The sequence below is a fragment of the Quercus robur genome, chromosome 7 (assembly GCF_932294415.1).
Source record: "Quercus robur chromosome 7, dhQueRobu3.1, whole genome shotgun sequence".
NCBI lineage: Eukaryota > Viridiplantae > Streptophyta > Magnoliopsida > Fagales > Fagaceae > Quercus > Quercus robur.
In genome coordinates, this window is record NC_065540.1 from 45,097,985 (window position 1) to 45,121,493 (window position 23,509).

Sequence of the window (23,509 nt, forward strand, 5' to 3'; positions counted from 1 at the left end):
AATTGGGTTCACGGCACTATTTACACATTTAAAAATTATTTTACTACAATATTTTCAGCTTTCAGCAATAAGCAGTATCTAAACAAATCCTAAGCAAGCTATTATTATAATTTTTTTATTAGGTCAAATTAACGGATGTCCACTTAATGATTCATTTTAGAAAAGTTTTAATATAACTCTCATGAAAAGTCTCTTAAAATATTTCATAAACCAAATATACTCGTTAATTTCTCCCTTATATTATTATTATTACTATTATTATTAGCATTAGCATGGACTAAGTTTAAAATGACCGTATAACCTTAACATTTTCACAGTCAAGTCTTTTTTTTTTTTTTTTAAAGTCATCTTTGATAATTTACATCCAAAATAATAATTTTAATAGCAGAACTTTTATTTTTTTGAGAAGAAAGTTGGTAGAAGAACTTGAAGACTGTTTTCATACAACAATTTTTACAAGTTTTCCCAAATGTTTAATTATGATTTTCAGAATAATATGTTTTCAAAACTTACATTTTAAAGAATGCACTTTTTCATACAACTAATCCAAATGGGCCCAGGATTAGGCCTGGCCCAGCCCAGCCCAATCAAAAAAAGCAGAGAGTTGGAATAGTATAGAACAAAAAGTGTTTTTTTTTTTTTTTGGTTAAGTTTTATAAAAGAATCCACAACGTGTAGTTTAAGAATTAAGAGTTACTTTTGATCAATGCTCTACATTCTCAACGGACGGCACAAGTAATTTTCTGAATATTTCTTATTATCAATGAATGAATGAATAATATAAAGCAAAACCCTTTTTTTTCTCTTTCCATTTAGAATAATACTTTATACCAAAGTGATATGATCTTTCTACTTTTTAAAGCAACTCAGGTTGCCTAAATTCCTTGTCATGTCATGTGCATCTCTATCAATTTAACATTGCTCTCACTTTTGTGGACAACAATGTATTTTTATGGACTATAATATTCAGATTAATGTGACTTCAACTTTTTCTTTTTTTGGATTAGTTCAAAAGCATTAGGTAAGACCAAATCTCAGAGTAAGTATTAAACCTTTAACCAAGTAGTCAATTACTTAATTTAGAAGTGGTATTATAGTAAGTTGAACAGTGAACACAAATGGGTCAAAAACTTTGTGAGAATAGTGTTATTTTTCCATATCAAAACTAGAAACACATGGGTGAAGACCAAAAGTGGAATGGTAAATTAGGAATTTACAAGCAATAGGAGGTACTCATCTATGACACAACACTTAGATTCTTTTCTTTTCTTTTCTTTTCTTTTTTTTGAGGATGTAGCAGAAATTTAGGCACTAATTAGAACACTAGTATTAAATACGTTAAATTTTAGTATATTAGCACATCAAATAGCAGAAAGTGAGCTTCATATATTTTATATGTTAGAAATTTTTTAGCATTAGTAAAAGTTTACGTTACCATGTGTTATTATTTTTCTTTTCATTTTCTCTCTCCTCTCACATGTTAAGTATCTTATTTTGTGGTTGAGAATTTTTTATTTATTTATTTTTTTAAGGTCAAGTGTTCTACTTTGTGGCTGAGTTTTTTTTTTTTTTTATTATTAAAAAAATGATTTTAATGGTGATGTGTTAAAAGTAAAATATATAATGTGAAGTGTATTGTCAAATATTATATTAAAATAGATAAAATAACTTCTTCTTCTTTTTATGTGTTAAAACATACTTCTTTTTTTTTTGAACAATTAATGCTAGTTCTCTAAGGAATAGTTTGCATGTAGCAGCCTAGCTTAGGTTTTCCACACTTGAGATTGAGTTAAATGTGGAAAAAAAAAAAGATAAATCAACATGTTCTATCAAGTTATTGCATGTTTTTATAACTTTTTTAATAATTCGATAATTGAAATAATGGAATAAAGAGGATCAAACATAGTAGTATAAGAAATCATATTATGAGCAGTGTAGAGCCACTATTATTGGGTTTGAAATGGATATTTTTCTTCAACACTAGGCCAGCTGCAAACAAATTGCAGGTAATAAACTTTCAAAGATTACCTAAACCGGTCAACAATCCATTTTCCAATGACTACAGAGGTACAAAATTCCATCAAATTAAGCAATCAGCATTCGATCAAAAATGAGGTAGTAGACCATGCATGCAAGTTTCTTCCCACTCACATGGAGTTGAGTTTCACATATTTGGGGTCCACCTACATGTGAGAGGAAGAAAACATACATCCAATACATGGTGTAATTTCTCATCAAGAATTAGGAAGACCCATCAAACTTACTCAATTAGAATAAGTGCATCGTGCAATCATACAAATTGGATGTCATTTATATAAATTAAAAAAAAAAAATGGTTTTAGTAGCATATATCCTTGGGCATAGGAAAAGTGACTAACTTTTTTTTACAATTTTTTCATAAAATATTTTCTTATAGCATACGTTAGTAAATTATTTTAGGAAAATTTTTATAAGAAAATAAAAAAATGACTAATTTTTTTGACAATTTTTTCAATTTTTCATAAAAAGTTTCCTAAAACGGATAATTAATATATGCCTTAATAAAATCAATAAGCTTCTAAGGCACATTGATTTTCACAAAATAGTTCACAACTATTAAGATGGCAAATTGTGAATGATAAACGATGAGAAACAATAAAAACATATCAACTCAACTGTGATGAAAAATTATTGTGTTTGTAGTGTTACTCTAAAAAAATTATAATATCACCCTAAGATATCTAAAATCGTATTTTTTCAAAGTACAACTTTTAAAATCTTGTTTGGAAATCACTTATTTTTTTAAAGGACTTGGAAGTGCATCAATTACACCGGACACATTAGGATGCGAGTACATGTCTATATCTCACTGTGTCTAATGCATTAATGCTATGAACACAAGCCTTGTCCTTTTTTAAATACAACTTCTTGCTTTATTTTTATTTTTATTTTTCATTCATGGCTTTTTAAATCAACTAGTAATTTTCAAAAGTGGAAAAAATAAATTGTACCGAAAGGGCACTGTTCTTGATGATTTGGCTAAGAGAGGACAAACCTAACAAGGCAACAAGAAGACCTTTTTTTATTTTGAGATCCTTGAAGTGTTTAGTGAGCATTAGAAGCTGGAGTTTTTCCCTGTTCACATACCCTTCATCAACATTGAATATTCCTAACCAAACCAGACCATTTGTAGCTCAAATCATGGTACTGATCAATTGGATCCATCTCAACTGTAGTTTAAAGGTGATACGTGACATTAGAGCCTTATTAGTATATAACACTACTTAATTTCTCCTTTCCGACTTGTCGTAAATAGTGAGTAATAAAAAGAGTTTGGTGACAAAATTAAGCAAATAAAAAAAACCGAGGAACAGAACAGACTGGATCCAATCCCATCACTGGTTTTTAGGTGGAAGATATTAACTTTCCTTCCCAGACCAAATAAGGAAACAAAAACAAACGGGAAAATTTTTCTATATGAACATTTAATTTCATAATTCGGATGAAAATCTTGATGAACTTTACATTCAAAACTAAAATTTATCTCAACCTAGCAATAGCATCCCCGAAATTGACATTTAGATTGTCATAGACAGAACAAAGCATTTTATGACAGTAAAGTATATAAAATAAACATAGTAACAATGCACCCTACTATCCCATTGCCTTGAGCCATGTTCAGAATCTGCAATGAATCATCCCAAGCATTCTGCAAAAAATGCAGCATAAACTGAACATGGAGGACTCTGCTTCAATTACACTATTAACACTTATCCCTTCCGCAGAATAAAAGAATAGAACTCACTCAAGTAGACAACATATTATATACTCAAAAGCGTTCACAAAACTGATTTCTCCCAACTCACTGGAATCGCTGCTCTCCTGAATCCATAATGGCATAACCGCAAGAGTTCCACTGCCTCGAGGCAGGTTTATTATCTACCACATATGAAAAATTTGCCTTCTTCCTTCCCCTACCATTTCTCCATTCATTACTACCCCTTTGATAGTCATTGCCTGCAAACCTTGAGGTTTTATACCTTGACATGTACCTAGGAGAGCCTTGTTTCTTCCTGCTATTGTCATCATATGCTCCCCAGTTACCACCACTTCTATCATCCACATTCTCCACCCCATTATAATTATTCTCCCACTCATAACAACTATTTTTCCACTTATTCCAAGCCTGTGAATCATTTGGATGACTTCCCCATCCATAATCTTTCATGGCTCCATTATTCTGACCATTACTATTTTCCCAAGGATTATTGTCATTATCCACTTTGCAGTCCCAACCCTCATTTCCAGGATGCCGGGACAAGTCAGCAGCTTTTTGTAATTCCTCTTCATCTTCTCCCCATCCAGTGCAAGAGAATGATTTATTCAAGAGCGAATCACCAAGAATCACAACCTTCTCATCTTTATCTACCTCATCAAGAGTCTCTTGCTCCTGTTCCAAGTCCAACAGCAACTCTGGATCTATGCTGGAGTTCCAATCTACTTTGTCAATATAGATATCAGGATCAGGCAATGATATGTTGCAGGGAAGGCCATTAATCCCTGCCCAATATCGTTTTTTTGCATTGCAAAATGCCTCCTCACCAGCAGAGTCATTCCATTGAACAACATTGTCATAAAGATACATACATTTCTTGGTTTCCAAGAGCTTTCGCCATGGAACTGAACCAATTAATAAGCAGAATTCCTTTTCCCAGGAAGGCACGGACGACTGCCAACTATCTGAAACCAAATGAGTAAAAACGTAAATTGAATTACACATGCAAGGATCCACTATCATACTTAAAATCTATCTCTTAGAAGAAGGTAATAGCAGAGTTGACAGGATAGAAAGTGACGCAACAAATGGGGACAAGATCCCCTACAATCATTGGAACCTTCTAGTGCCATCACTATTATTCATTGCAGGTGGGCTCAGCCCCTTGGACCATGGTAATGCATCTTATAAGTTTAACTAAATGCAGAATACAGGTATATAACAAATCTACAAAAGAAACAAGCAGAAAATGACAATAGATAGGATAACTCCATCATGGATTCCATCCTTCATCAGCATCATTTCCCATTTCTGAAGAACTTCTCACATCATTAACTCGCATTTTCAAGAACCACATCCAACAAAAACATCAATCTTTCCACATTTGTTTATCTTATGTTACCCACATTGAGTTAAACAACCAGAACTCAAACAAGGTACCAAGTAACGCATACAAATCTTAAGATCTCTTAGACTCACCTTAACTCATGATTCATCAGAAAGTCACAAACATCAGCAAGCACTCAAACCTACAACTTTCCAGTAAATTCAACCAGTAAAGTTCACAATACAGAGGAAGCCCCACATGAAACTACAGAACGTGAATTTTCTTCCCAAATCGTCACATGAGTAACCAACACCAGAAACATGAACCGAACAAGACAAGCAAGACTACACCCTCTAGCATCCATCCCCCTCCTAACAAAATCTACTTGGAAAAAACTAAAAAAAAAAGTTAGAAATTTTTTTTTTTTTTTTTTGGGGAGGGGGGGAGATGATCCCAGCTAACGCCTCTTAGTCTTGAGCAGTTTGATTGAAAATTTCCAGAAGATTTACTCTCTTCCTCTTAAACAAAGTCGTACCATCTTAAATGGCCTCAGATCATTGTAAATAAAAACCATCAAACATAAATAAATACAACCTCATAGCCAAAAACCTAAATAACATTCCAAATTTAGGTTGCTACATCACAACACTTTTAGGATGTAACAACCCCTCCAATCTCCGAAATCAAGAAAAAAACACAAACCCTGCCCACAAGACAGATATGCTCTTTGTTCAAATACCTTAAGATCAAACAGAAACCGCGTCAAAACTGTTAAACAAACCCATTTTGTCATTACCTAAAACCCATAAACAACAAACATTTAAGAAGATCACAGATTATAACCAACCTTACAACTTAGAATAAGGACCAAAGAGATAATAACAACAAATCCACACGCATACAGAGACGGCTATATTAAATTCCAAGAAAACCCCACTTTCTTGAAACAAGAACCCATTAAAGAAAAACTATTTACGCAGAAAAATCACAACCTGATTTTAGTAATTTTTCGTGTAAAACTAGAATCTTGGAACAAAACAAATAAGAACCCAGAAAAAGAAACATACCCAGTGGTGGTTTCCTGATGTTTGATCTTGTCCCCTGAGGTTCCTTATGATGAATCCCACCTGATTGTCTTCTCCAACTACCCATTACTTTCAAAAAAAAAAAAAAAAACAGTGAAACCCCAAAGACAACAAAAAACCAAAAGAACCCCAAGAAAAAAACAGTGTCAGAAAATGGGTTTTTGAGCAACAAACAAAATCTGCAAAAATCTCTAAAAAATAGAAGAGTGTTGGGTTTGATTGGCAGATTTGTCAGAAGGGTCTGATAGGGTTAATCAATCAAAGAGTTTTTTTTTTTTTTTTTTTTTTTTTTTTTTTTTTGGGTGGTGGTGTTGGATAAAAAAGTGATGATCTATATAAAAGATACGAGAACTGGTCCGAGGTTTTTATTAGATACGTTATGAGTGTTGCTTGGAAGTAAAGCCCCTAGTTTTAAAAGTGTGGTGTAGGTATTTATATTTATATTGTTTCCAATATTCATTGCTTTTGGTTTGAAACTTTGAAGTTTGAATTACTATGCTGTTCATGAAAAAATTTATTAAAAAATGAAAAAGAAAAGAGAATTACCATACTGGTCTGGTCCATCCTTTGCTTTGTTTTTTTGATAAGGACTTCCACTGATTGGTGAAACACCACGCCGCCATAAGTGCGTGTACCTGTTTTTCACCTCACGCAAGGATCTCTTTATATGCCTAATTACTCACAACTTGGTAGATTTACCAAAGAAAAAGCAAATGTCTATTTACTTTTTAACCATGTTTTCATTTTACTTTTTTGGGTAATCTACCAAGTTGTTAAGTTTTGGTCCAAACCCAATCTAAAAATGAAGAATTTTTTAACCAAACAATATCATTTTTACCATAGTTATTATAGTAAAGTATATTATACTAGTATTATACCCGTGCGATGCACGGCTTAGTAAAAAAACTTATATATAAATTAGGCACAATTGCACTTTTAGTCCCTATATTTTGACGTTTTTCCATTTTAGTCCCTACATTTTATTTTTTCCACTTTTAGTCCCTAAAACCAATTTACGCTTTCCGTTTTCGTCCTTTCCGTCAGTCAACCGACGGAAATAACTGAGGTGGCAGCCGGAGACATTAAAATATTATAAAAAATGCCACATCACCTATGACACATCAGCATTTAAATTTAAAAAATTAATTTATTAATTTTAACTAAATAAAAAAAATAAAAACAGAATTAAAAATCGAAATTCACCTTAATTAAGATTTAAAGAGTAAGAAAAAAAAAACTTGTAATAACTTTCTCAATTTTTCTTAAATTTTCTTGTCAACCAAACAAAACAAAATCATCAATAAACACTAAACTCAGACCCAAACTCATCTTTCATTTTCCCAAATCTCTCTCTCCCTCTCCCTCTCCCTCTCGGGTCAAACTCCTCTCTTGGCTTTCTCTTATTTATTTTTCTCCGACGGTCCTCTCCATCGAGTGCCTTAATGGTACTTCCACCACCGACGAGTGGACCAGCAATTGTTCAAGTCATTCTGGGCAGATCCGAGGTCGATTCCTTCGTCTTCAATGGCCCCTACTCTTGATGTTGGTGGTGGGTCGGGTTTGGTGGCTATGAATCGTGGGTTAAGGACATGCAGCGGCGGTGGGCTGTCGTGGGCTTGGTGGGTCAGGCTGTGGGCTGCCGTGAATCTGGTTTTGGCTGGGATCGTGACTTTTGGCTGATTTGGGTTGCTGGGTTATGATGTGGTGGTGATCGGCGGTGGTGTGGTTGGTGGGTTTGTGGTGGTAGTTTTCTGGGTAGATCTGGGTTTTCTGGGTTTGGATCGGCTAGGTCCATTGATGTGAAACCCATAGACCAAGCCCAGAAAGGACTCATTGCCGTTCGTGGCGTCGTGGTCAACAACGAAGGATTGAAGCTTGAGGCGGCCTGGGTTCCTTGCAATGAAACAGAAGTAGAGATCAAAGGTGGTGGATCTGGTGTGTTTGGAGGTTTCGAATCGATGGTTTGAGTTGAGTTTCAGATCGTTGGGTTTTAGATCGGTGGGTCGTTGATCGTTGGGTTTCAGATTGTTGAGTTTTGTGTTGGTTTAAGTTGATTTTGTGTTGGTTTCTCAAAAAGATAAGAGAATCATACTCTTTCTTTTCTTCTATTTTCTTTGGTGCCCGAAAATTTGGGTTTAAAGTTTAGTGTTTTTGTGTTTGGGGGCCAGAAATTCTGGGTTTGAGTTTTGTGTTTGATGCTTTGGTGGTGTGGGGGTTTGATTTTTCGGACTTGTTCATGTATAAATTTGTGTTGATATGGATCTAATGCTAATTTTTTGGGATTTAAATTTTCTGTGTTTGTCTTCTTGTTCAAATGTTTAATGTGTTCATGTTTAATTTCTTGTTCATGTTTAATATGATGTGGATTTGGTTTTTCTGTATTTGATTTATGGGTTTGTATGATTTTTTTGAGTTTGTACTCTTTAAATCTTAATTAAGCTGAATTTTGATTTTTAATTCTGTTTTTATTTTTTTTATTTAGTTAAAATTAATAAATTAATTTTTTAAATTTAAATGCTGTTGTGTCATAGGTGATGTGGCATTTTTATAATATTTTAATGTCTCCGGCTGCCACCTCAGCTATTTCCGTTGGTTGACTGACGGAAAGGACGAAAATGAAAAGCGTAAATTGGTTTTAGGGACTAAAAGTGGAAAAAATAAAATGTAGGGACTAAAATGGAAAAACGTCAAAATGTAGGGACTAAAAGTGCAATTGTGCCTATAAATTATTATTATTTTTGATAATATAATCAAATTTAATAACAAATAAAATGGTAAAAATATTTTTAAAATTAAGTACATGGAAAATGTATATTATGTAAGTATTTTTTTTTTTTGCAAAAAAAGATATTATAAAATATTTAAAAAAAATTATGGCAAGTTTTAAATTTCTAAAAGATCTCAGTATTAAAATTGTAATTTGATTATGTGTGTGTGTGTGGCACTTAAAAATCTTTCCATTCTAATTATAGATAAATTTCTTGCATATATGGCCAAAAAAAATTCCATAAACTACCAAAAAAAAATCCATAAATTACAAAAAATGTAAGTATTTAGACTACAATATAAATGTACTATGTTGGTTGATATAAGAATTTATTAAAATGTAAGAATTTCTTTTGGTTTTATATATCTATTCTTAAAATCTAAAAATTTATTAAAATTTTTGCAATTTGGTGAAGCCACTTGGCGCAACCACAGCGTCTAAGCCCAACTTTTATTATATATAATATGATGTATGAATATACATTCATATTTAAAAATAAATAAAAATTAAAAGCTCATGTTTATTGAACAATAAAACAATATCCTTTAAGTTGAGTTGAGTGAATATATATATATATATATATATATGTGTGTGTGTGTGTATTTTATACAATCTTATAAAATTATTTTTAGGATAACATAATATGCTAATAATCTAATTATAATAAAAGAAATAAATTAACATATGTAACCATTTTTTAGTCTTGAATTTGTCTTTCAAATTCATTACATATTTACTTATACGTTTATTTATAATTTCTTTTATTGTTTTTGTTTTGTCGTAATCCATTTGCCAAACAGAGTCTCACAAAACCCTTTTTACCACAATTTTAAAATACTGAACAAAACGAAACGTGTGTTTATGTACCGTGTATATTCTATCTTATAAATTGATAACTACTATTTATAGATGAAATCATTACTAGTATCATTTTTATGGCAACTGTTAACAAGCACCGAACAGTGTTTGTTAAGATTAAAATAATTATAATGTATTGATATTAATTGTGAAAATTTTTGTCTCACAATATTTATTAATTTACTTGGGAAGGCCTCTTGAACTAATGAAATTTTCCAATAATTAGGGTGCAAATCTCATAATGGATAGAGTTTTTTTTTTTTTTTGGGAGAAAAATAAAGGATAGAATCTATTACAAATTACAATGAAAAGTAATCGAACAGGAGATCTATAATCCGTTGATGAAGTAGGTAAAGTTTGGGTCCTTTGGGAGATGCACTGTGCCAAAGGGAAAAAATTTATTCAAATAATCTTCTGTCCAAATATTCTATCTTCTTCTTTAGATTTTTCTTTATATAAAACTAAAAAATTATGGTATATAATGATAAATAGTAATATATTTATGGACATAACATATTTTATAAATTACTAAGGTGATAAATTATAATTAGCGGTTAATAAAAGTGGTGATAATATCCTATTCAACTGGAATTGGTGTTAAAATTGTTCACCAAACACAACTTTTCTAGTGAGCAAATTGTGAAAAATATAGAATAATGTCCAAATTGGTTTGGAGGTTATTACACTCATGCATTTTTAGAAACCTATTAATCGATTTTGTATAATAGAATTTTTTTTATATGAGCATAAATTATTTGATTTAATAAAATGAGTAATACTAAGAATAATTTTATTACATAAAACTTACAAATTAATGTGTCACTAATCATTAAAAAATAATTCAAAACATTCATTTATGAGGTAGTTGAAACTTTAAACCTACCAATCACATTCATTGTTGTATTAGTTTGTAAGGTTTATGTAATAAAAGTTGCACTTTTAACATTTCCAAATAAAATATAAATAGAGTTTATATCTAAATTGGTTTGGATGAAAATTCCCCCATTTGTCCAGCTCACAATGTTGCAACTCTAACAACCATTCATGTGTACTTTTAATTGCATATCATATTTAATGAGCAACATAATTTGTTTGAATAATTCAATGAATCATGTAACTTGTTTAAATAACTTAAAGAGTCATGTGATTTAATACATATAGATGGTTTTATGAATCTTTATATAACCAAATTGGAGAAAATATTTGTCTATAAAATATTGGAAAATGCTAAAGATACAAATTTTTTTACAAAATTTTTTACAAACTGCTAATGTGGTGAGTGGTTATTGGTAAATGAAAAAGTGATAGTAGGTTCAGATGAGAAACAATAAAAATTGGCCACAACAACAGTTTATAAAATTTTTGTAAAATAATTTGTTTCTATAGTATTATTCTACAATATTTATAATTGTGAAATGTAGTATGATATTAAATATGGGAGTAATGCTACAAACTATTTTACAACATTTTTAAATGTTTATGTGGCCAACTTTTTATTGGTTTTCATTTAACCTCATTATTAATATTACTTTTTCATTTACCAATGATCACTCATAATATAAGCAGTTTGTAAAAATTTTAGTAAAATAATTTGTATTTTTAGTATTATTCTAAATATGGTTTTCATGCGATTGCCCAACGTTAATGACATTATTTATGGTGTCTTGTATGTATGCATGTAGTTCCAATTCTCCTTCTCTCTCCCTATTATTTACCTATTAAAAATTTTAGTAAAATAGTTTGTATTTTTAGCATTATTCTAAATATGGTTTTCATGCAATTGCCCAACATTAATGACATTATTTATGGTGTCTTATATATATGTATGTAGTTCCAATTCTCCTTCTCTCTCCCTATTATTTACCTATTAAAAATGAAGTACGATAATAAAGAGGTTTTTCAAATTTGCGTAGCAAGTAGAAGTTGTCATCTAATACTCTTATAGGATTAAATCATTAGAAAATAATTCATCATAATATTTTAATCTAATAATATATTCAATGTGTTCTAAATCTAGATGATGAATCGATACGTCTTCAGTTTAAAAGGAAAACAGGTAATACACTTCTAATTTTACAATTATTCTTTAAGAATAGAACATTTTAATCAATTTTTAACTTCTTTATTTAAATACCAAGTGTTTAGGATATTTTAAAAAATAGTAATAATAATGGATGAGAATCAGTTTCTGAGTTGTCATTCATGTTGCAGCACCAAAGAATTTGCGTTTTTATAGAAAAATCAAGTAATTATAGATAGGATTATTATACTTTATAATATAAAAAATCTCCAAACCGATTTAAAGGAATCTCCTTTAACTTATTATATAATGAGTCATAAAATCATTTACGTGTATTATTTAAAAATTTTACAAGATTCATTAAATAGATTATGTAACTAAAAATATACATGGATAGTTTTATCAATCCACACGCAATGAGTTGGTCTCCAAATCAGTTTGGAGGTAAAAAGTTTCCTATACTCTATCCACCTAAGGTTTGATTCAAAACCCAATTTATTAATTTGTGGTTTAAAAACTGGTATTTATACATTACTCACTTGAAATTTAATTAATTACTTTTTTGATTTAGGATTATAATATATTCAAATGATAATAAGTTTGATATGTTGCTTTATGTGTTTACTTTTTCAAACATAATTAAACTTTAAATACAAAGGTTTTTAACCATTTTTTAAAAAATGGATCTCAAATAGGTAAATTTTAATTTTTTAAATCCTTGATATATCAAATTTATCCAATAAAATAATAATAATTAGTCCTTTAATTTAGTCTAATTAAATAAATGAACACTTCTTATGGGTAAATAATTGTTGGTGAGGTTATCCACCCTAATGGACTACCTTGTACCTCTATATAACCATAAAGAAAATCGAGACATAATCGTCTAGGTCATTAAGTTCATTAAACGGCGATAGCTAACGACCATAACTCTCATTAAAAAAATGACTGTTACGTTCAGAATAATAACCCTTTTCAATTATGACAAATGAAGACATTTATGAGCATAACTGCTACAATTTTAGGTCTATAATCATGATTTTAAAAATTAGAACTGTCAAAAATTCGAAAAGAAATAGATTTTTGGTTTCTGCCCATTCTTTCCCAGTTTTGATCAGATTGATTCCCAGTTCGGTACCTAGTTGAACCGATCTGGTTTTTTAAAACAATGCCTATAATAGGAGAATTAAAACTAAAAATTAGGTAGAGAATAGACTCTAAGAAAAAAAATATTTTCATAAAAAGATAACACATACTGACTTAAGCATCAAAGTCTTCTCTACTAGGATACATTCTAGTGGTCATTTTGATTAAATTTTTTTTCCTCGCAAATTCTAGGAGATCTTTCAAAACTCGAAATTTGGATGAGCAACCTAATGAAAAATTCTGCATCATCGATATATATACACACACACATATATATTGAGTCTAGTTAACAAATATCCTTAGAATATTTGTTAATAGATCATTTAATGATTTGACACTACTTTTAAGAAAAATATAAGGGTAAATTGAAAATTACACCCCTAAAGTTTGGGACTATTTGGATTTTATACCCTAAATTTGAAATTCAGCTCTTGAAGTTGGGGGGTGTTTGGATTTTATATTCTGACGTTTGAGAGTGATTGAATTTTACACTCCCAAAATTCTGAAATTTTAGAGTGTAAAAACCAAACATCCTTAAAATTTAAGGAGTAAAATTCAAACACCTATAAAATTTAGGAGATAAAATTCAAATTCTGAAATATTAGGGTGTGAAATCTAAACACTCTCAAACTTTATGGGGTAAAATTCAAATTCTAAAATTTTAGGGTATAAAATTCAAACACTTCCAAATTTTACGAGTGTAATTTGCAATTGACCCAAAATATAAATAGAAAAAATCAAATTAAAAAAAAATTATAAGTCAATATATATATTATCCGCAGCAAAAGCACGCGCATTGGGGAATTTTAGGCGCAGGTGAGAAAAGAGTAAACAACCGAAACCGCGAAACCGAAAGACCTTTTTTTAAAATTAAAAAAAAAATGGACGAAATGGACGAAAATAAGACTGTGAATGCAACAAATGGACGAAAATACCCTTCCGTCAATTAATATAATTCCATGACTGTGGACCCTGTCGGTTGAAATGGGGTAACATTCTAGAAAGTCACAACCTAGGCGATAACAAAGACCCCGTTTGTTTACTTGTGATTGTGAGCCATATTTGGGGTAGAATTACCTTCGTGACCCTTTTTTTTTTTTTTAGAAACCAGACCCAAACCACACACATAATACTATTATAAAAACCTACAAACTATATAAATATATATTTATCAAATTCCATGATTAAAAAAAAGGAGGCACGGCTTCTGTCCAGCACCTCTCATGCATTGCATCCGTTACGATCATAACACGTGTTCATTTTCAAATACGTGTTATGATTGTAGCGGATTTAGTGTCGCAGGATACTGGACAAAAGTCACACCTTTAAAAAAATCCTTTGATTAAGGCCAATTTATGGTTCATATGGTGTGTAAATTTATATTAAAACACTTGGCACGAGCATGGTGTGTAGTATGTAAATTTACATTAAAATTAAAATAAATATTACCAAAATCAACAAGTCAATTTCGGCACGTGTTAATTTACTACTAAGGAAGTGGAAAGGAACCTCTCAGCAAAGGGGGTGGCACCCGCGTGTGGGGACCATGAGTAGGGTCCACACTCCTTATCAAATGGGGAGAATGAATAATAATTTGCTAATTTTAGGACCACAACATTGATATATACCATTTTCACGACTATTTTATATAGTAAATTATTAATAATTTTCTATAATATTTACATAATTTTTTTTTTTCATAACTCTTTGTGTTCCACTTCAAAACTATGATACAAAAAGTTATAGTTATACATTAATTTTAGGGGAAATTCCACCAAACACAAAAATTTCTCTCACTTGAGATGTATATACATATAAAATTGCTAATTATTATTGCACATATTAAATTACACATTTTTGTACATAGTCAAGTTGAAATCGTGTTTGTGTACGTAACTATCACTACCTTAAAAATTTATAAGAGAGAGAACGGTCCCACTTATATTTAAACAAAATTGAAATTGTGAAAATTTATAATTTCTCATTTTTTATTTATGATTTTACTTTTTAAATAAAATCATTGTGAAGAATGATGTTATTTTTTCTGTGGGTCAACATTAATAATTTGACGGAATTTGATGGTGTATAATGACATCATTTTAATATTTGATGTTGTAAATGTGAGTTTTAAAATTTAAGAAACCGATTTAGAAGCGACCCCAAATTTAAAGAATACTTTACTCTCTTTTTTCCTAAAAAGAAAGCATAAATCATTAAAATAAATAAATAAATAAATAACAACAGTTGAACATATGTAAGTGTTGAGCTTGTACTTGATGGAGCTTTAATTTTGCTTTAATATATTATACGTTTCTTTTTTTTTAGTGAAAAAGTACCTCGCCACATTTTCAAATACTAAAAAAGATTATAAATTACAAATTGAAAAGATCTAGAGGAACAAATTTCATCCAGACTAATAATAGAAAAAAAAGATCTAGCTCTCCTTACTAAAGCATAGGCGACAAAATAGTCATACTTTCTAGTATGAGAGAAAGAATTGGCTCTCAGTGAACCCGCAATAAACTTAATGTCCACCAAGTGGCGATAGATCATCCACTCCCTCTGAGAGAGCCTTGAAGACCACTTCCAAAACTCCTTCAAAAATTGCATGATCAAGGCCATGTGGCGAGAGAGCATCCACCCCCTTTGATCATTGATGTTATACGTTTACTTCATTTATGAAGTACTGAGTGATGTCAACGTTGTAATGTAAGTAGTAAAATATAATTTCATAAAAAAGGTAGTAAAATATAAATGATGAAGCCAAAATCGTCAGTTGGGTCACTTGTCCAATCCGGAGCTTTAGACAATCTTGTAGGACTTGCAAGATAAAGAGAGATAGATCAAAGAGACCACCGGGTTGTGCCTAGTGGGGGAGCCTTTGATGTTTAAGTTAGTATCAACCCATATTTCTCGTATTTAGATAGTGTTTTGTTGTAGCTTTTGACACACCTTAGCAAGTGAGACAAATTGTCCCTTTTATAGGTGATTTAGGTAGCTGTTGGACATAAATGAGGGTGATTATTACCCTAATTGTAACGTTCTTTGTCTTGATAAGAGGGTTTAAGGCATTTGATGATCGTTATCAAATGTGTTGGGCAGTTACTCATCTATCTTTGATGGCCTACTAATGATGCAATGATCGTCCATTAAGATGGATGACCTTAATAATTTTTATGGACTCATCAATTGCCCCTGATTCCCAAGTCTGATTTTGCTTTGTGCTAGTCAGGCTTTGGAAATATTCTTGACTTGTTTAGATTCAGACTTCTTTATCTTCAAATATTTTCTTCTTCAAGAATGGTAGTATTTTTGTGACGACTTCTTAGTATCTGCCTTTTGAAGGTCCTTTTGGACGTTTGAGGGATCATTGCTTGATCTTGAAAGTGAGCTTTGGACGATCATTTTTTATCACTACTGAAGAGCGAGGTAATTTCATTGAACGACCATTTTTTATTATTGCTGAGGAGCGAGGTGATTTCTTTGAACGACCATTTTTTATCACTGCTGAAGAGCGAGGTGATTTCTTTGGACAACCATTTTTTATCACTGCTGAAGCTTCTTCTTTCATTCATTTTCTAGTTGTCACATTTGATTTTCTTGATTTGCGTGTGACTTGCGTTTGTGTGAGAATCCTTGTTTGCTTACACTCATCTAAGGGTATTTAGTCACTTAGTCACTTTTAGGTGACTTACATCCAGTTACGGAGCTTCTTCATTTAGACTTCGTCAGCGATTTACATCGGGCTAGTGGAATCTTGTCCAATTTTTTTTTGGTGACTTACATCCATTTAAGGAATTTTGTCACTTAGGTTTCGTTAGTGATTTACATCCGTCTTGGTGAAATCTTATCACTTAGCCATTTTTTGGTGACTTACATCCATTTAAGGAATCTTGTCACTTAGGCTTCATTAGTGATTTACATCTGTTTTGGCGGAATCTTATCACTTAGCCATTTTTTTGTGACTTATATCCATTTAAGAAATCTTGTCACTTGTTGCTGGAAAGATTCCTTGACACTATGTCGTTTTGGACTTTCTTGAGGCCATGTTGATATCTGCATTAAGTATCACATGCACTTGACAAGACTTGGTTAAACAAGAATTTTAGAACAATTCATATATAAATAATAAGTTACCAATAGCATAGCTGGACCTTTTTCTTATTTCCTTGTAATCCTAGAGTTTTACCTCTTTTGTGATCAGTTTAGTAATGCATACGTTTTTGCATTTAACTTTACTAGGAATAGATTTTTATAGACGAATATAAAAGAGACAAAGATAAATGCGTGACGATATTATTTTGTCACATAACTCAATCTTCTTCTTGACAGGCTTTTCCCTTTTTAAGATGACGAGCTTTTCTCTTTTCAAGATTTTTTTTTTTTTTTTTTTAAGCTTAACATGATACTTCATGTCTAAGACCTAGATCTCTTTAGCTTCAATTTTTTGAAGGCATGAAAACTAGGCCACGTTTTTGCCCCCATTCAAACGTGAAAAGTACAATTCTCGTTTGTTGACGACTAGAGGAATGGTCTATCACAATTGGGACTTTTTTTTTTGGGCATGCTTTGATGACTATGGTCATTTTCGTTTGTAATAGCAATTTCAGCTCTTCCTTCTTCTTTAATTGTACGCTTAAGTCACTTCAATATTGCTAGCTACATGACAATGTACAAATGTACAATTGTGTGCTATACAAGACGAAGTGCATTCTATACGAATCAAAGAGAAGTATAAAAATTGAAGCTATCTGATTATAAGCTTCTTTAAATTGGTCTTTGTTAGATGCTTGCACCGTATATGATTTTTAAAGCAATTTAAAGAGATTTTAGTGAGCAGAAATTTATTGAGACTTGAACTCGTGAGCATATTGTGAACACAATCATCTAGCATTTTAAATTTAGGAAACTTAATAGAACTTCTTAGATTCATGACGATGATACATATACTACTAATAATATAGTCATATTGATTGTGATAATTGTAACAATTTTATAGCAATATTTTCAACATGTTCCACATACACATTTGTAATAATCATGCAAGCTTGATATTATTTAGCTTCAATAAAATAATCTCATGGATAACTAAAAAGAAAGAAAGAAATGAATTACCTTAATAGAAGACCTTAAATCTCGATACTATTTTGTACATACCTCAATCTTTTCATTGTTGTAGTCTTCTTGACGAACTCTTTATCATTGAACTCTTACTTATAGAGCTCTTCCTCGTTGGATTTGTACAACTCCATAATTTACAAGAGTTAAACTCAACATTTGTGATGTAGGTGGAATTTTCACAACTTTTAGCTATATCTTTTTTTTCTTCTTAAGGGTTTTTCTTCATCAAATTATGACATCCCCTTAGAAAATTTGGAATATCTGTTTTTTGCATATCTAAAGCTAGTAATCTAGCAAACCTTTTATAGGTTTACATATTATACAAAATTTTGAGTGAATTGTTATAGTTTACGTCCAAACAATATCATTCCATGTAAAGACTATGAAAACTCAGTGAGGATTAAAGCCACACTTAATGTTATGCGATCAAACCGAATTGTCTTATTTTATGTATGAAGCACATGCTCTATAGGCAATTCAACCATTTCCACTTTCTTCTTTGTTTTGACGATAGTAGAATAGCAAAAGAAATGGACGAACTTAAGATCATATGATCGGTTAGAGATCAAAAGTCTAAAATATGTCGCACTATCTAGAGTAGATATTACTAATTAAGCCTTTTAACTTTAGCAAGAAATTATCTAGCCTTTTGTGTCAATTGTGCATGTTTGTACTAACCTTGTAATTTAGCAATTTGCCTTTCCAACAATCATTTTCATAACTATTATCCTATTCTCGTGCAACTAAATAACGCTTGGCAAAGTGTTTAAACTTCTTAAAGAGTGTTGGAATTCAGTATGTTTAATGATATTTGCCATTATGATAAACAATCATCATATTTATCATGGTAAATAGTTATAATCTTATTTTAAATTTATAGATAAGTTTTTATATGATAATAATGATATTTGTCATTATGCCTAAAACTTGACTTCAAACGTTGTTACAAATAAGCTAAAAGGAAAAGAAAATTTTAAATCTGACCTTAAGGCCCAAGAACTGGGTAGCATCGTTACTTTATTTTGTTCCAGCTGTTTGAAGATGTAGATATATCCAGAGGGTTTGCCCCATGTTTAGACATGAAATGTGCAATTCTTATCTGACAACGACCAGAGGAATCGCCTATCATGGTTTGAACTTGTATTTTCCTTTCTTTGGGTTTAATCTTATTTTTTTATGGGAGTGCTTTGACCATGGTCATTTAAGATGACTCACTTCGATAGAGCTAGCTGCATTTTTTTAGTAATGACAATATACAAATAGGCAATTGCATGTTGCACAATAATTGATATCATTTGACAAAGCGTACTCTATATAAATCACAGAGAAGTATTATATGATGTATAAAGAATGAAGCTATATTATATGCTTCTTTAAAGTGTCGAGACTACAGTAGAGATTGTTAATTATTTTGGATACTCCTATTCTTGACAGGTTTCTCTTTGTTTTTACAATTTTTTTTTTCTTTGGTAGGCTCACATTTAGCAATTTTTATAAAGCTATTTTCCACATAGTTGACCTTTGTCATAGGATTACTATTAAACTTGGTAGTCTATTGGTGTTTCGGGTAATTCAACCAATTGGTTGAACCCCTCATGCACGTTATGTTTGAATCTATATGAGGGAGGGTAAATATATATACTCCTTTTTGACCTTGCTCAATGGGTATTTAACTTTCAAAATAACACAGAATTGCAAATATTAAAAGGTAAAAAAAAGTTGAATTATTAAATAATGCAATCCATTACTTTTCGCTTTTGAGCACAACCAGTAGTCATCTTAGGATTTGGATTCTCTTTCTTGACATCCATATATTATTATGGTATTCAGAGTGATCATGCCAAAGATTATGCAATGCCTTAAATATAAACTATATACGTTACACTTGACAATTAAGTTATAAAAAGTTAATAGGAGGAAGAGTAAGGTTTTAATTACCTGTCGGCCTTGGAGACTTTTTTAGAAATTGAATATCCGAGCCCACCTTTGCAAGGATGTTAGAAGATTCATGCTTGGCTTGGAACCACTTTTTGCACATGACAAGTGACTTGGATGTGTGTACTGGATTTTTGGTATCCTTTCAAGTTGATTCATTTTCAACGAGCTCTTCTTTGTTAGGTTAATATTGGCTTCAAAGCTACTAGGGCTTGATTCGCCATTTGTGATGTCAAAGGAATTTTCACAATCTTTGATTGTATTCATTTTTCCACTTAAGATTTTTGAATCTCTTTCTTGGCTATTTCTTTTTGACAAGTTCTCATTCTAAAACTTATGAACTTAAGAATATATATACATTAAATAATCTAGTACTTTTACTGTGCAAAGTGTTGGACTTGGAGCAGCATTGTCAAGTAAGAAATTCACAAATATTATTAACCACAAATGTATAAAATTTGTTGTGGCTTATGGGCGGTATATGTTGATGTGTCCATGACAGTATTTATCATAGTATCCCTTAGCATGCTTACGTCATGCAATTATTTATATGTGTATAATATAAAGGAAATGTAATTTACAATTCACGTGTCTAATTCATACCGAGCACTGAAATAATAGCTCAATTTATGAAAGCATGATAATCAAACATATAGAGACCACTAAAGTTTTCAAGAAACCGTGTGTGGTAGGATTTATGCATCAATTGTAAAAGCATGTTGGACAAGTATACAGGAGGAAAACTCAAAACCCCAAACGCATACATAGCCAAAGATTTTGGTACAACATGTTATATCATGAGGTATGTGAACAATGTTGTCTCCTACTATTGATATCTTTCTCATTTAAAGAATTCATATAGATATAATCTGATACTATTTTGAGAGTAGATTATATGATGACAATTCGAAACATGTTCACTCTCAAAGTCAAAGTAGCATGTATATGTTCATGATCATTATGCATGAATTTGGTAATCATTTATGCGCTTATAGGATTTCTCCTAAAAACAATTCTGTTGAGAATTATTCCTTCCATAGTTCCACTACTTGCATCCACCAGTGTATAATATATGTGATATCGTTGATCAAAAAGAAAATAACTTCTCACACATGTAACTAATTTGGCTGTGCACGTGCATTTGCTAAAATTCAGAGAAATAATTTAGGCATGTTACGTTCCAAATTTAAAGGGAGCAAGAATCTCTTGTTAAATGGATTTTTTTTTTTTTTTTTTGGATTAGAAACTCTGGAATTTTCATTAGAATGAAATAGCATTCATGCTTGATACATCTTTTGAGACCTGCAGAGCTATAACGGGTGGGATATTCTCAACCCATACAAGACTATCTACAACTGTAATGGCATTTTTTGCCATGAGATAGGCAGCCACGTTCCCACTACGACGAACATGGACTGCAGACCAAGTGTTGAACCACTTGAGGTCTTGCTTGATTCCTTCAATCACCTTTTGGATCGACCAAGGTGGGGGAGTATCGCTTAAGAGGGCTGAGATTACTGTCAATGAGTCGCTTTCAAACACAACATCCTTCAATCCCAGGTCCCACGCAAATTGAATCCCCACCTGCATTGCCATAGCTTCAGTTTCCAAGGCCTTAAGAGGAAGCGCCAGCCTTTTACTCACTGCCCCCATCAGCTGCCCCTCTGCATTCCTAATCACTACACCCATACCACAACAGCCCCTCTCCTTACAGACAGCCCCGTCCACATTAGCTTTATACCAGCCCTGTTTTGGCAGTTTCCAAGAGGGAGTAAATAGTCTAGATGACTTACATGGGGGGGGGGATTTTCATAACGAAACTCCTTCACATATTCCTCCATATCACGGCAAAGTCTATGAGCGGGTTTGCGTTGTCCCCCAAACTTGACCGTATTCCTTTGATTCCATAATCCCCATGCCGTGGCCACAAACAGCTCCCAGTCAATCTCAGGCTTTTTGTTAAATGGATTTCAATCCTAATAAAATTTGGTTCCATGCTATTAAATGTCCAGATTGAGATTTTGATATTTGGCAAAGCAATTAAATTTGACTTTACCATCTTTAATGCTCAAAATTATATTTTTGGTAAGGTAATAAATGTTTTATGCAAATTTTAACAATGGGGATCTGAGGCAACTAAGGAAGGAAGGTTTATAAATGCCTATGAATTTACTATAATGGTAATTTCATCATAGCATTTCATTTAGGTGGCCAGAGTTTATATGGTCATATACAATCACCTTCTAAAATCTCACCCATCAAAGGGAGACTTAACAAAGTAACTTCTTTGTTTGTTTCCACCAGGTAGCTTTATCTAAGCTCTCGACGAGACTATCATGTTTTAGACTTTTAGTCTTCTAGACCCATTTATTTATTTATTTATTGCAATAACAAAAATAAATATCTCATGCTGAAATGAACGGACACTAGAGCATTTTTGCAGATATATGAAGGGTAAAAGTGGATAAACCATTCAACAAGATGACAGGCAACTCATCTTTCCTTAACACCTAGGAGTTGGGCCATACCGTTAAGGTCTGTCATGCTCTTTCAAAGTTTGTGACTGTCTTATGTTCAGTCTGTGCCGTATAGCGAACCACCTTTGGGTGATTTTGTGCGGAAATACTGAGGTGTTGGTCTTTGAAAACCAAATTGACAAATGGATCTTCTTTATTGGATCTTGAATTAAAGAAGGCTAAGCCTTTTGATTACTTCTTCACTGCAAATCCAATTACATGATTTGTTTCTTTGTTTCAATACGTGGTGTAGACCCTCAAATGATCCTATGTCTCGTACCTTGAAGGTAATGGATTGGATCATGAGGCTCTTACACCATTGACTGACCTAGGTGGGTCTTGCAGCCACAAGTTGCACTTAGCTTTGATTTCATGGCCAATGACATCTTGGTGATCTCTTAGACCTTGGATATGGGCCCTTGCATCGTTGTCTATGAATTTGAACTGAATGACCCTTTGTCGTAGGAAGAGATTAATGGCTAATCGATCCCCACAGACAGCGCCAAACTAATGAAGCCAAAATTGTTAGTTTGGTCACTTGTCCAATCTAGAGTTTTAGACGATTTTGTAGGACCTGCAAGATAAAGAGAAATAGATCAAAGAGACCATCGGGTTGTGCTTAGTGGGGGAGCCTCCAATGCTTAAGTTAGTATCAACTCATATTTCTCGTATTTAGATAGTGTTTTGTTGTAGCTTTTGACATACCTTAGCAAGTGAGACAAATTGTCCCTTTTATAGGTGATTTAAGTAGCTATTAGACATAAATGAGGGTGATTATTACCCTAATTGTAACATTCTTTGTCTTGATGAGAGGGTTTAAGGCATTTGATGATTGTTATTAAATGTGTTGGGCGGTTGCTCATCTATCTTTGATGGCCTACTAATGATGCAATGACCGTCCATTAAGATGGATGACCTTAATAATTTTTATGGACTCATCAATAAAGATTATCTCGAGGGTCAAAATTACTTCTTTGAAA

At 31.9% G+C, this 23,509-nt stretch overlaps 2 protein-coding genes across 2 annotated transcripts; both read right to left on the reverse strand.

The window, feature by feature from the left end:
• Nucleotides 1-3,437: 3,437 nt before the first annotated feature.
• On the reverse strand, nucleotides 3,438-6,583 carry LOC126693627 (uncharacterized). The gene is made up of 2 exons (XM_050389676.1): nucleotides 6,149-6,583; nucleotides 3,438-4,719 (listed from the first exon to the last, which is right to left on the reverse strand). The coding sequence occupies exons 1-2, from the start codon at nucleotides 6,231-6,233 to the stop codon at nucleotides 3,842-3,844; spliced, it is 963 nt and encodes a 320-aa protein (XP_050245633.1). The 5' UTR covers nucleotides 6,234-6,583; the 3' UTR covers nucleotides 3,438-3,841.
• A 14,690-nt stretch (nucleotides 6,584-21,273) lies between these two features.
• Nucleotides 21,274-21,702, reverse strand: LOC126691491 (uncharacterized). Its single transcript, XM_050386528.1, has one exon. The coding sequence runs from the start codon at nucleotides 21,700-21,702 to the stop codon at nucleotides 21,274-21,276; it is 429 nt and encodes a 142-aa protein (XP_050242485.1).
• Nucleotides 21,703-23,509: the final 1,807 nt, after the last annotated feature.

Coding starts and splice junctions, on each gene's coding strand:
- LOC126693627 (XM_050389676.1), bottom strand. CDS start 6,233: ATGGGTAGTTGGAGAAGACAATCAGGTGGGATTCATCATAAGGAACCT. Junction 4,720..6,148: donor CATCAGGAAACCACCACTGG/GTATGTTTCTTT, acceptor ATTTGGTTTCAG/ATAGTTGGCAGTCGTCCGTG.
- LOC126691491 (XM_050386528.1), bottom strand. CDS start 21,702: ATGGGTGTAGTGATTAGGAATGCAGAGGGGCAGCTGATGGGGGCAGTG.